This window comes from Micropterus dolomieu, linkage group LG14 (genome assembly GCF_021292245.1).
Source record: "Micropterus dolomieu isolate WLL.071019.BEF.003 ecotype Adirondacks linkage group LG14, ASM2129224v1, whole genome shotgun sequence".
In the NCBI taxonomy this organism is placed as follows: domain Eukaryota; kingdom Metazoa; phylum Chordata; class Actinopteri; order Centrarchiformes; family Centrarchidae; genus Micropterus; species Micropterus dolomieu.
The window spans coordinates 27,554,589-27,569,059 of record NC_060163.1 but is presented as its reverse complement, the minus strand read 5'-3'; the positions used below and the strand labels follow the sequence as shown (position 1 = coordinate 27,569,059).

The 14,471-nt window shown below is 45.8% G+C and overlaps 1 protein-coding gene across 2 annotated transcripts in view; it reads right to left on the bottom strand.

Annotated features, from left to right (window-relative positions):
• The window catches only part of LOC123983432 (transcription factor COE3-like), a 59,598-nt gene that overhangs the window by 18,697 nt on the left and 26,430 nt on the right, over positions 1-14,471 (bottom strand). For both annotated transcript variants that reach the window (XM_046069686.1, XM_046069689.1), the window contains exons 8-11: positions 12,885-13,002; positions 12,448-12,581; positions 12,223-12,349; positions 6,072-6,160 (exon numbers count right to left, since the gene is read on the bottom strand). In XM_046069686.1, the coding sequence (XP_045925642.1) occupies positions 6,072-6,160; positions 12,223-12,349; positions 12,448-12,581; positions 12,885-13,002 (468 nt within the window). The remainder of the gene's footprint in view (positions 1-6,071; positions 6,161-12,222; positions 12,350-12,447; positions 12,582-12,884; positions 13,003-14,471) is intronic.

The following is a 14,471-nucleotide window of genomic DNA, read 5'->3' as shown; positions in this document are numbered from 1 at the left end:
GTCCATCCCTCCATCACTCTGTCCATCCCTCCATCACTCTGTCCATCACTCTGTCCATCCCTCCATCACTCTGTTCATCACTCTGTTCATCCCTCCATCACTCTGTCCATCACTCTGTCCATCACTCCATCACTCTGTCCATCCCTCCATCACTCTGTCCATCACTCTGTCCATCCCTCCATATCTGTCCATCACTCCATCACTCTGTCCATCCCTCCATCACTTTGTCCATCACTCTGTCCATCCCTGCATCACTCTGTCCATCACTCCATCACTCTGTCCATCCCTCCATCACTCTGTCCATCCCTCCATCACTCTGTCCATCACTCTGTCCATCCCTGCATCACTCTGTCCATCACTCCATCACTCTGTCCATCCCTCCATCACTCTGTCCATCACTCTGTCCATCCCTGCATCACTCTGTCCATCCCTCCATCACTCTGTCTATCACTCTGTCCATCCCTCCATCACTCTGTCCATCACTCTGTCCATCACTCCATCACTCTGTCCATCCCTCCATCACTCTGTCCATCACTCTGTCCATCACTCCATCACTCTGTCCATCCCTGCATCACTCTGTCCATCCCTCCATCACTCTGTCCATCCCTCCATCACTCTGTCCATCACTCTGTCCATCACTCCATCACTCTGTCCATCCCTCCATCACTCTGTCCATCCCTGCATCACTCTGTCCATCACTCTGTCCATCCCTCCATCACTCTGTCCATCACTCTGTCCATCCCTGCATCACTCTGTCCATCACTCTGTCCATCCCTCCATATCTGTCCATCCCTCCATCACTCTGTTAATCCCTCCATCACTCTGTCCATCCCTCCATCACTCTGTTCATCACTCTGTCCATCTCTCCATCACTTTGTCCATCACTCTGTCCATCCCTCCATCACTCTGTCCATCACTCTGTCCATCCCTCCATCACTCTGTCCATCCCTCCATCACTCTGTCCATCACTCTGTCCATCCCTGCATCCCTCTGTCCATCACTCCATCACTCTGTCCATCCCTCCATCACTCTGTCCATCACTCTGTCCATCCCTCCATATCTGTCCATCCCTCCATCACTCTGTTCATCCCTCCATCACTCTGTCCATCCCTCCATCACTCTGTTCATCCCTCCATCACTCTGTTCATCACTCTGTCCATCACTCCATCACTCTGTCCATCCCTCCATCACTCTGTCCATCACTCTGTCCATCCCTCCATATCTGTCCATCCCTCCATCACTCTGTTCATCCCTCCATCACTCTGTCCATCCCTCCATCACTCTGTTCATCCCTCCATCACTCTGTTCATCACTCTGTCCATCACTCCATCACTCTGTCCATCCCTCCATCACTCTGTCCATCACTCTGTCCATCCCTCCATATCTGTCCATCCCTCCATCACTCTGTTCATCCCTCCATCACTCTGTCCATCCCTCCATCACTCTGTTCATCCCTCCATCACTCTGTTCATCACTCTGTCCATCACTCCATCACTCTGTCCATCCCTCCATCACTCTGTCCATCACTCTGTCCATCCCTCCATATCTGTCCATCCCTCCATCACTCTGTTCATCCCTCCATCACTCTGTCCATCCCTCCATCACTCTGTTCATCCCTCCATCACTCTGTTCATCACTCTGTCCATCACTCCATCACTCTGTCCATCCCTCCATCACTCTGTCCATCACTCTGTCCATCCCTCCATATCTGTCCATCCCTCCATCACTCTGTTCATCCCTCCATCACTCTGTCCATCCCTCCATCACTCTGTCCATCACTCTGTCCATCCCTCCATATCTGTCCATCCCTCCATATCTGTCCATCCCTCCATCACTCTGTTCATCCCTCCATCACTCTGTTCATCACTCTGTTCATCCCTCCATCACTCTGTTCAAACATTTTCTTTGTGTGATCAATAAACAGTGACCAGAATGAGAAATAAAGAAAATAAACTCTGTCCCAGACAGACAGCTTTCCTTTTCTTCCTTCTTCTTCATATCCCTTTCCTTCCCTTTCCCCGTTTCCTTTCCTTCTGTCCTCTCCTTCTATATTCATTTCTTTTCTCTCCGACTCTCTATCAGACTCACAGTGAGAGGAAGTCATTTCACTGAAGTAGCTTTCAGCCTCCGATCGGCTCTAATCTGCTCGTTTATGTCAAGCAACATTCAAGTGTGTCACAGCATGAGATTTATTCACACACACACACACATACACACACACACACACACACACACACACACAGCCTGTGTTTATAGAGACAAATGAAAGCCTTATTATTACAAGTGTTTCACTGTTAGGCAGCAAGATGACAAGCACCTCTCACACTCACACACATTAACAAGGTTACACAGCGATCCAGCCGGAGGTGGGAATGTCATCGCTGAGGAGGAAACCAATTATTCTTTAAGCCCACAGACACACACGCACGCACACACACACACACACACACACACGCACACACACACACACACACACGCACACTCACGCACATGCACACATGCACACACACACACACACACACACACACACTCACACACTCACACGCACACACACACACTCACATGCACACACACTCACACTCACTTGCACACACACACACACACACACACATAAACATGAACACACACACGCTCTCTGATCAGTCAGATCCAACAGCTAGGAAGTGAACCTAATAATCGTGACATCATGACTAATCACAATAAGATGAAAAAAGTCTGAATAAATAAATAATGATGACAACCGAGGGGGGGGGGCTTAGTCCTAGTCCGGTCTGATGGTCGAACCTGCTGGGAGGGAAAGGGGTGTGTTCAGACCTCAGCCTCTCAGTCATTTCATTGACAGAAAAAAAACACAATGTCATCAGCAAAAGGTCGAACCAGGCACGATGTTACTGGAGAGCTACGTGATATCTCTCAGCAAGGTGCTGCAGCAGCCAATCAGATACATATAAGGTCCACGAGCACCTGAGGCATTTCGGACGGCAGCGATTGACTGGCTCGCCACGGCGGGAGCTTCAGGAGCTCAATGAAATATTGGCGCAGCACGCTGTGATGACTTCCTGAGTGGCCAATCGGAAGGAGCAGTGTTGGGTGAGGCGTTACTCATTAGAGTACTCTGATTACTTTTTTGAGTGATGAGTAACCTAATGCATTTTTGCATCCAGCGAAGGTTGAGGTCCCTCATCCAAGAGACTTCTTCAGTTCTTCTTCAGAACTAACTACTTCTGTTTATACTTCTTTCTGGAGTCAGCTTGGCGGACTCTTTCTACACATGTGCAGTAGATCGGTTGCTGACCTGGTGACCACAGTCGGCGCACGGACGTCTGCACAGATCCTATGTGTAACCCCTTTGATGACGATTTTTTTGTAACACGGACCCTAGTGGCCCCTCGCATACTTGCGACGCAGAAAGTATAATCCTTGCTTAACAGGTTTCTCATGGAGATGCAACATGATAAACAGCAGAGGACAGAAGCAACAACAACACAACGCAGTTCGGCTTGAAGTTCCTCCGCCACTTCCTCGAACCCTGGCGAGGGTCTGTGTGTCTTCCTCTGACAGTCACCGACCGACCAGCTGCTCAGATGAAACAGAGTTTCTGCTCTGACCAGCTCCTTAAAGAGTCATATTCTGCTTTTTGGCTTTTCCCCTCTCCTTTACTGTGTTATAAATCTTTTTGTGCATGCAACAGGTTTGCAAAGTGAAAAAGCTCCTGTCTCCCACAGAAAACCCTGCTTCTGAACTGAACACAGCTGGATTGTAGTCCAGTCTTTACTTCAGTAACCTCTCTTCGTCACTCTGTAACACGCAGCATGATGCTGCCTGCCGGCTGGTGTGGAGAAACACACTGAGCTGCCAGGACGTCACTTCACTCTGTAGCTAAAACCGAGCGTTCACAGGGTGAAAAGAGGAGCTGCAGCAATGAGCAGCCTGACAAACATAAGGTGTTTTTAGAAAAGGAAATAATGTAAACCTGTTCTGGTCCAACCCCTAAATAAAACTATCAACCTGAACATGACCTCTTTAAAAGACCGTCAGACAAAATGGAGGCAAAGCTGAAGCTGACAGTGAGTTTATTAATTATTATAAAATGACTTCCTGCCTCTGAGAGCAACAGAAACACGTGAAGTCACGACCAAAACAGCAAAAACACAGAAGTTATTTCTTTTTATAAATCTGATAAGAGAAAGACGACAATCCTGTGTGTGTGTGTGTGTGTGTGTGTGTGTGCCAATCTCCTTTCTTGCCACATGGCTGCACTTGCTGATTACCTGATTTGGTTGTTTCAACCTCCCTGTTTGCCAATGGGCTTTAAACACACACACGCACACACACACACACACACACACGCACACAGGCCGTCCAAATACACTGGTTTACCTGTTATTCAATCAAATCATCTCTTGTATGTGTGTGTTTGTAGAATTTAATGCTCTTTCCTGTGTGTGTGTGTGTGTGTGTGTGTGTGTGTGTTAGCTAACAATGATGAATGTCGTTTCGGTTCATTTACATAGAAACTGACTCTGAAACAGATCTGGAGTCAGCCGCTGTGTCAGGTCTGTGATTGGTCATTGATTGACCTTTTAACGTAGGTGTAGGCGGGAGGAGCCAGTGAATCAGGTGTAACGGGTCCTCAGCACAAAGAAATTCAGGACTGAACGCTCTTATCCAAACATTGGAATCGCTGCGTGTCTCTGAACAAAAACCATCTCAGGGGCTTTATTTGGTTTACATGATCACTGAGACCTGATTCTTACAGAATCTGGTCACGGCTGTTGTATGTTGGACAGATTGTTCAGAGCTCGGAGTGATCTGAAATCTGTTCAGAACTGTGACACCAGTGTAGATGTAAACACACTCATTCATGGATCAGTAAACCCAGTTCAGATGTCTGCTGGAGTCTAACATCAGAAGCATTAAGGATTACTTCCAGTTATTAGAGTTTCTGTGGTCGGCAGTCGCTCTGCTGCACGCTGAGCACAAGGCAGTGTGGGTAATTGAATAAAACCATTACAGCTGAATTATTAAAGACGTGGTGGGATGTGGTTTTCATTACGGAGCTAACAGCATGTCAGGAGACAGAAAACAGAAATCCTCCTCGTCTGATTCTCATGTTGGCTCACTGACCCAGAAGAGGAGGTTTTGTAGTTTTAGCTTAGCAGCAGGTAGCGAACCCTTTGATGTCTCAATAACTCGCCCCATGTTCTCTCCTGCAGACGTTCGCAGTGTCGAGCTCAGCAAAATAGTGTGTAGGACGGAAAAAGATCAAGCCCACCTCCACACAACCAACCAATCACAGAGTGTTGTGGCTGATTGGCGCTCGCTGTGTCTGAAGCGTTATGATAAACTTGCTGGATCCCACTATCAGAGTTCATGTGGGTTCTGTCTTCTGTCTGCCAGTTCAACCAAAAGCTTTATTTTCACCGTCATTTTGTTTTATTTATGAATGTTTCAGGACCTGAAGATGTAAAACTGGAAATCCACAAACAAAAAGATCAAGAAAGAAATCTGAAAAAACAACATGACAGAGTGAAACAGAAGCATGTTTCTTCTGCTCTATTATTCTGTTATAGTCTCACATTTTAACCATTTACACTTATCTGATGACCCCTCGGGGCGTCCCGACCCCAGTTTGGAAACCCCTGCTCTGACATATTGTTCTATGGGATAAACGAAACCCAGAAATCTTACAGCTTCTGTTCACACAAAATATAAAATATTGATCCAGAAAGAAATGTTTAAGATAAAACTGTAACTGTAAACTGCAAACGCCTCCATAGAAGCTGTCTTCGTGTTTGTTAATAAAAATACACGAGTGTGTAAAAGAGTGTGTGTGTTTCAGTTAAAGACTAAGAGTCAATGTGTGTCAACACACACACACACACACGCGCGCAGTAGAATCAGGAGATGCAGCTGATGATTATCAGGAATCTGAGCAGCCAACCAGAACACAGACTGATGGAAAAAACACCAACAATAATCAGTTATTCTGTCTGTGTTTGTATAAAGCAATGGTTTGTCTGAGTGAGTGTGAGTGAGTGTGTCACTGTGTGTGATACTGTGTGTGGTACCTTGGGCAGTCTCTCTGGGTCTCCGGGGTGGCGAGGAATGACCTTCTGTAACCTCTGGAAGCCGTAATCTATGGTGGGTTCATTTAAAGCTGAGAAGAAAAAATAAAACGGATCAGCTGTTAGAAAACTATTTTCACAACACGAGACGTTAGAAATCCTCAGTCTTCTCTAGAGCGGATCACCGTGACGTCACCATGACATCATCTCCACGTCGACATTTGTTCTGCACATTACTTTATTTTTGTGGTCACTTTCAGCCGTTACGTAGTGAAACACGCTGGTCCGGCCTGTCGGACCTGTTATCTTATAAACCACATCGACCTTACAGTAGCGCCTCACCATCGGTACAACTTGTGAGAGAACTCAGGCTTTCGTCCTCTGTGGCCCAACAGAAAGACTGACGCTAGTGAACAGTGGACAAGTTAAGGTTCACTACTCTACGGTGCACTAGTTTACGGTTCGCTAGTCTACTGTGCACTAGTCTACTGTAGAGTAGTTCACGGTTCACTAGTCTACTCTCCACTAGTTCACTGTGGACTAGTTCACTGTGGAGAAGTTTACGGTTCACTAGTCTACTGTGCACTAGTCTACTGTACACTAGTTTACTGTGGACTAGTTCACTGTGGACTAGTTCACTGTGGAGAAGTCTACTGTGCACTAGTCTACTGTGCACTAGTCTACTGTAGAGTAGTTCACGGTTCACTAGTCTACTGTGCACTAGTCTACTGTTCACTAGTTTACTGTGGACTAGTTCACTGTGGACTAGTTTACGGTTCACTAGTCTACTGTACAATAGTCTACTGTAGAGTAGTTCACGGTTCACTAGTCTACTGTACACTAGTTTACTGTGGACTAGTTCACTGTGGAGAAGTTTACGGTTCACTAGTCTACTGTGCACTAGTCTACTGTGCACTAGTCTACTGTAGAGTAGTTCACGGTTCACTAGTCTACTGTGCACTAGTCTACTGTACACTAGTTTACTGTGGACTAGTTCACTGTGGACTAGTTCACTGTGGAGAAGTTTACGGTTCACTAGTCTACTGTGCACTAGTCTACTGTAGAGTAGTTCACGGTTCACTAGTCTACTGTACACTAGTTTACTGTGCACTAGTCTACTGTAGAGTAGTTCACGGTTCACTAGTCTACTGTGCACTAGTCTACTGTTCACTAGTTTACTGTGGACTAGTTTACGGTTCACTAGTCTACTGTACACTAGTCTACTGTAGAGTAGTTCACGGTTCACTAGTCTACTGTACACTAGTTTACTGTGGACTAGTTCACTGTGGAGAAGTTTACGGTTCACTAGTCTACTGTGCACTAGTCTACTGTGCACTAGTCTACTGTTCACTAGTTTACTGTGGACTAGTTCACTGTGGACTAGTTTACGATTCACTAGTCTACTGTACACTAGTTTACTGTGGACAAGTTCACTGTGGAGAAGTTTGCGGTTCACTAGTCTACTGTGCACTAGTCTACTGTTCACTAGTTTACTGTGGACTACTTCACTGTGCACTAGTCTACTGTACACTAGTTTACTGTGGACAAGTTCACTGTGGAGAAGTTTACGGTTCACTAGTCTACTGTGCACTAGTCTACTTACTGTGGACTACTTCACTGTGCACTACTCGACGGTGCACTGGTCGACTGTGCACTGCTCTACGGTGCACTAGTTCACTGTGGACTAGTTCATTGTTCACTAGTTCACTGTACACTAGTTTACGGTGCACTAGTTCACTCTGGACTATTTTTCTATGGACCAGTTCACTGTGGACTAGTTTACTGTGCACTAACAAACAATCATTCAGGTCATCAACGAAGACACATAACAGCTGTTGCCACCAACAGAAACTCTGACTGGCAGGTTGAACATCATCAGAGTCACATTGCTTTGCAACAACAACAGTCCCTCTGACTCGTCCTGCTGACTAAACAGAAACAGAAACACCAATCAGAAACAGTTTGTGTGGTGAGCCAGCACTCCGATCCGGGATTGGTCCGACACACGTCTTCTTCTCTCCTCTAACATCATTTACAGTTTAAACTGGTAGGGAGGTGATAAATCAGAGCGTCAGTGAACGCAGCCGAGCACAGAGAGGAGTGTGTGTGTGAAGTGCATGAATCATAATCCCGTCTTGGTTCAGCTGCCTTTAACAAGCTTTAGACTGGCTCCTATACATCACAACAGTGTGTGTGTGTGTGTGTTCAGTCCTTGAAGGCTCACAGGGCGTAACAAGCAGCAGTTATAAGAGTGTGTGAGCTCTCCAGATGTCTGTGTTATCTGCAGCCTGCTGTGTGTGTGTGACCTTGTGTTGTTGACTGTGAGACAGTTTATTATCACCTGTGTGTCTGTTTAACCTGCCGTCTGTCTTTTCTCCTGTTAACGTTATTTATGGATTAAAGTTAAATTGCTCTTCAGTGTCTTTGATTTTGTCCTTAAAGGTTTATTCCGTAGGCTTTTTGTGTCGTTTACTTTGGGCCCCATGAAGGCATTGATGTTTGAAAAACCCTGCTTACATCTTTCACTAACTGATAGACTCCATGTTTGGAGTCAAATTGACATTTTCTACATTTGCATCATGTTTCTAAAATTCATCCTGAAAGGTTTGATGTTTTATTCTGGAAACTGTTCATATCAGACATATTAATGACATGGTTTTATAAGAAGAGCAGCATTATATGCGTGTTATTGATCGGTAAATCTTCTTCACTATAGATTTGGAAGTTGACATATTTGTAACTCCTGTATCTAATAGATATTGTTATAAGTCTCAACTGTCAGTAACTTCCTCTGAAGTCTTTATCTGATTGGTCGATTGGCTGTGATGAAGCACTCTAATCAGACCGCCAGGCTGTGTAACGATCCAATCAATAAGCTGACTGTGCATCGCCGTGGTACCCAGCATGGCTTTAAGTGATTGTTAGTTTGTCAGTTTACATCAGGAGTTAATGGAGCAGCTGAGTCGGCAGTGACTCCAGTTACACACTTTATCATCTCTGGACCATTTCAGATAAATTTTCTTTTGGATTGTAGATCAGTTCTGCAGAACGCAGCTGTGGTGCAGCGTTTTTAACACAACTAAATTCACAACAGCAAAAGTTGAGGTCAGTGGGAACTGTAGTATTCTCTGTCTCTATTTATATTTGTAAGTAGAACCTAAACTGTCATTTTAATTTATCTAAAGCTTCTTTGGGTGTTTTTAAAAGTTTTATTGAAGAACATAGTTTTTTTTATGATTTTATTTGCATGCATTCAAAATTTGACATATAGTACAAAAGTATATGCATGTAAATACCAACAGAAAAAGTACTCATTCTGCTGAAAGGACCATTTCATAATAATATATATTATAATTTATGTTGATGAATTAATGTGTGTTCATCACTTTAATGCTGCAGCTTGTGAACTTCCTCCTGAGAATCAATAAAGTTTTATCTTTAACCTGTAATAATTCATCATCATTTATTCGTTGATTATATTCTGTATTAGTAATCTGAATCTGCAAAGTATCAAATACATTTAGTACAGCACAAAAAGAAAGTAGCATAAAATGGAAATAAAATAAAGTACAAATACCACGAAATAGTACTTTAGTACAGTGGTTCAGTACATGAGTGAATCAGTGAAATGGTTGAAACAGAAACAGGCCTTATTTTGTTTCATTCAAAACAGAGGAGGCAGATCAAACTCAGGAAACTGCTTACAGCGGCGTGAGTGTGTGGTGAGGAAATCAAATCTGAGGGCGGGTCCGACAGGAGTGATCAATACTCTGCAATCAATGCTCATTGAAATTTCCTGTGTGTCTGCATGAGGACTCAGAACAACACATTTTATCTGCCAGCAGGTGCACAACGGGTACACAGCAGGTACACAGCGGGTGCACAGCGGGTGTATAACAGGTACACAGCACATACACAACGGGTACACAACAGGTACACAGCAGGTGCACAACGGGTACACAGCAGGTGCACAACAGGTACGCAGCAGGTACACAACGGGTACACAGCAGGTACACAACGGGTACACAGAAGGTACACAGCAGGTACACAACGGGTACACAGCAGGTACACAACGGGTACACAATTTGTACACAACGGGTACACAATTTGTACACAACGGGTACACAATTTGTACACAACGGGTACACAGCAGGTACACAGCAGGTACGCAGCAGGTACACAACGGGTACACAGCAGGTGCACAACGGGTACACAGCAGGTGCACAACAGGTACGCAGCAGGTACACAACGGGTACACAGCAGGTACACAACGGGTACACAGCAGGTACACAACGGGTACACAGCAGGTACACAACGGGTACACAGCAGGTACACAACGGGTACACAATTTGTACACAACGGGTACACAGCAGGTACACAGCAGGTACGCAGCAGGTACACAACGGGTACACAGCAGGTGCACAACGGGTACACAGCACATACACAACGGGTACACAACAGGTATGCAGCAGGTACACAGCGGGTACGCAGCAGGTACACAACAGGTACGCAGCAGGTACGCAGCAGGTACACAGCAGGTACGCAGCAGGTACACAGCAGGTACGCAGCAGGTACACAACGGGTACACAGCAGGTACACAACAGGTACACAACTTGTACACAACAGGTATACAGAAGGTACACAACGGGTATACAGCAGGTACACAACGATAAAGTGGTTAGGTAGAGCGTACGTATTTGACTGATCACTGTGTTTTTTCTCATCTTTCTTTCTCATCACCTTCCCAGTACGATGCGTTCAAGTGCAGCCATAGAGATCAGTGCTGATTAGAAGCTTACTCTAAGCAATGGAAAGTCATTTTACTAAACGGTTGCGCTTAATTACAATCGTGAGGTACTTTTACTTGACTTGATTATTTTGTTTTGTACTTCTACATCTCAGAGGGAACTCTGTACTCTGTACTGCCTTTAGTTTAGGCATTGTTAATGATTTGTACACAGGTAATAATAATAAAGAAAGTCTACTTTTACTATTGGTACATTAAGTACATGTTGCTGATTATAAATTCTTTCAATGCAGGACTTGCTGGGGTTCCAACGTACCCCCACAGTCCTGGCTGTCCTGGTTTGGGTTTTGGTGCTGTGCTGGTTTAGACTCCTGCTCCATGCTCTCTGAAAGTCGTCCTAGTGTGCTGTCTCGAGCTTTATGTCCTGCTTTACTTTGAAGTTGTCGCTTCTGTTTACCTGTTTACTCCCTCTCTGCTGCATCCTGGTCGGTTCCTGCTTGTTTCTGTGATTCCTGGATTACCCTGCTGGACATTTGATTTATACCTGTGTAAAGTTCACATGCGCCATGGACCAAACCCTGTTTCACACAGTCCGACTCCGTCACCTTCCACATGTCTTCACTAGAACTAAAAGCTAGTTAGCACTATTAATTGTCATTTTAGTATCGTTATAGTATTTCTTATCCAGAGCATCGTACATGTTTGGGTGTGTTCAGGTGTTACTACTGGCTCTGGTTGGTGCAGGTGCGTCCTGTAAATGCTAACCGTGTTAGCGCTGCGGCTGCAGAGCCACCTGCTGGCTCTGAGACAGGCGTGTCAGTATCATTCCTAATTTATTTCACCTTCCTCTCTGTATGGAAGTAGCACTGCAGCGCATGCTGGGAGCGGTGTGGTGCAGGGTGGAGGTGAGCGGGACGAGCCACTCTGAACCACTGAGGTGTGAAAGCATCTGCTGGATGAAACTGAAGGTCATGTGACCGATGACATCACGTACTGTGTGTGTGTGTGTGTGTGTGCGCTTCACACCGCTCAAAGGTCATTAAGGCGGCGGTCCACCGGCGGGTTTGAGGGTTAATGGGATTTAAATGTGTGTAATTACTCCGACGGCGGTGTGAAATGAAACACCTCCACTGATGTGCTCCACAAAGAAAGAATAGAGAAAGAAGGAGGGAGGCAAAGATGAAGAGGGAAAGTGTCAGGACGGAAGGAAGAAGTGTCAACAAACCGAGAAAGACGGGTTCATTAAGACGCGAGTCATTAACGGCAGGAGTAGTACTCAGAAGGAGTAGTTTAGAGTATTCAGTAGGAGTATAGTGTAGTTTCGAGTCCCGCTAATGAACTTATCCTTCTCTCTTCTCATTGGTTGAAAAGGCTGATGGAGCGTGGGGATTGGCTGCTGGGATTTACCTGTGTAGACAAACCGACCCGGCGCTCCTTTACAGAACTGTTTGGACTTGTAGGACAGCGTGACCTCGACGACCCCGGGGATGTGACGCGGAGGGGTCTGGACCCGGATGGCATGAGGGGTGATCAGCTGGAGAGACAGACAGGGGGACAGGTCTCAGGTGGACGTGGTCTCTACAGAGAGAAGCACACAGGAAGACTGTACCGATTACTGATCAGCTGCGTTACCTCGCTCCACACCAGCATGGTGCCGAAGACCACCTGCAGACCGTCAAAGAAGTTGTCTCCGATCAGGATGACGGTCGCTCCCCCCGTCGTCCAGCCCTCACTGGGACTGATGGCTTTAATACAGGGAGTGGCTGCTGGACGAGAGACACCGAGAGACACAGGGAGAGAGACGGGGAGGGAGGGAGAGAGAGAAACTTTTCTGTTATTCAGACTTAAGCTAGGATTATACTTTCTGTGTCCACGAGTACGCGAGGGGCCGCGAGGGGCCGCTTGACAGAACAATTGTCATCAGACAGGTAGGCTCTGTGCGTGTTTTGTGACAGGTAAGCCGATGACGCCACCAACCGATCTACTGCGCATGTGTGGAAGGAGTCCGCCAAGCTTGCAGTCAGAGTTTTACCAGCTGCTGATTGGTTCTGACATAAAAACCTGCGTACCTTCAGACGGGTCCAGTCTCCGGGCTCGGCGGCCATGTTTGGAGTTGTTGTGTACGAACATGTTGTCGGAGACGGCAAGAACATGGCCGTCTACGTTTACTGTTGTAGAAACCACCACCTGCCAACACACAGAAAACTTTATTTATAACCGACGGACAGAACTTTATTATAACTGACAAACAGAACTTTATTTATAACAGCTAGGAGTATTACCATTACTGTGTCACAGTCTAAGATGTAAAGAACTTTGTCGTCTGTAAACTTTGCACGACCAGCAAAAAGCTTTCAACCACCAGCAATTCTACATGTATTTACTGAAGCATGTGCTGAAGCAGCACAGCGACATGAAACTTATAGAAAGAAACTGACCAGGAGGAGCTACTGCCAGAGATGATGCACCCGTCGGGAGAGAGTGACGTTAAGCAACATTTGATGTTGTGTAGAAACTCTGAATACTGCTCAGATAAATGTGCTTTATTTCTTTATTTCAGCCAGTGGGGCTAAGAAACATGTTCTGTAAAAACTAACTGCTTGCTGCTGTTATGAAGATGCTGTTGGTTAAAAAGAGAAACTTGCTTTGTTTTTTCTTTAGTTAAATCATGAATATCTGCTCTGAGACTCTGCAGTGTTTCAGTGTGCTGACTCCTCAGGTTCATTGTTGTTCCAGTGGATTCATTTCTGAAATCAGCTGATGATCGGGCCGTCCGGGGGTAGTGAAAGTAATATAGTAACTGTTCCCAGCATGCATTGTGTAAGACAAAGTGCACGTTATCCTCTCAGTAACACAAATGTTTTCTGTAAAATTCAACATGTAGATCTTTTGTTTGTACAGATGGGGAGACGGACCTTCCAACTAGAACCATGAGAACTGGATCCGCACAGCTCTGAGGAGCAACTGTACTGAAATGATCCTAACAAATGTCAGAAGTATTTTCTAAATCACAAATTTTGGCAAATTTAAAATCGCTGCTATGAACTGGACTGCAGTGATTTCAGGTGACCTGCTCTACAAACGAAACGCTCCTAAAACAGAAACGTAACCTGAAAAAGGTGCAAAACCAGCCGATAAACGAATAGAATCCAGAAACAAAAAAACATCTTGTGAAAAATTGTAATTGATGAAAATTCTTCTATATCATAAATAAAGGAGAAACATTTAAATGATGATTCATCAATCTGAGAAAACCCCCCCCCCGCCAGCAGGCCCCGCCCCCTGTGTGACGTCACAGCCCCTCTCCGCCGTGGCCATTCATCAAACCCGCCGGTGCAGAAGGTCGCACGGAGAGAGAGGAGAGGTGTCCTCTCTGTCGCCACGGTGACAAACCAGCACATCCTTCATCCTGCTGTCGCTACGACTACTGCTGACAAGTCCGGAGGCTTCACCTGACTTCACCTGTCTCTCCCTCTGATTGGTCTCTCACCTGACCTCACCTCTCTTTCTCTCTCTCTCCACATGCTGTCTGCAGCTTGCTCGCCCCGTCTCCCTCCTCCTGCTCTCCAGGTTTAACTGGACTTAACATCCTGTCAGCTCGCCCAGTGCAGCGTGGAGAGGGGGGGGGGGGGGGGGGGGGGGGGGGGTGGTGGTGC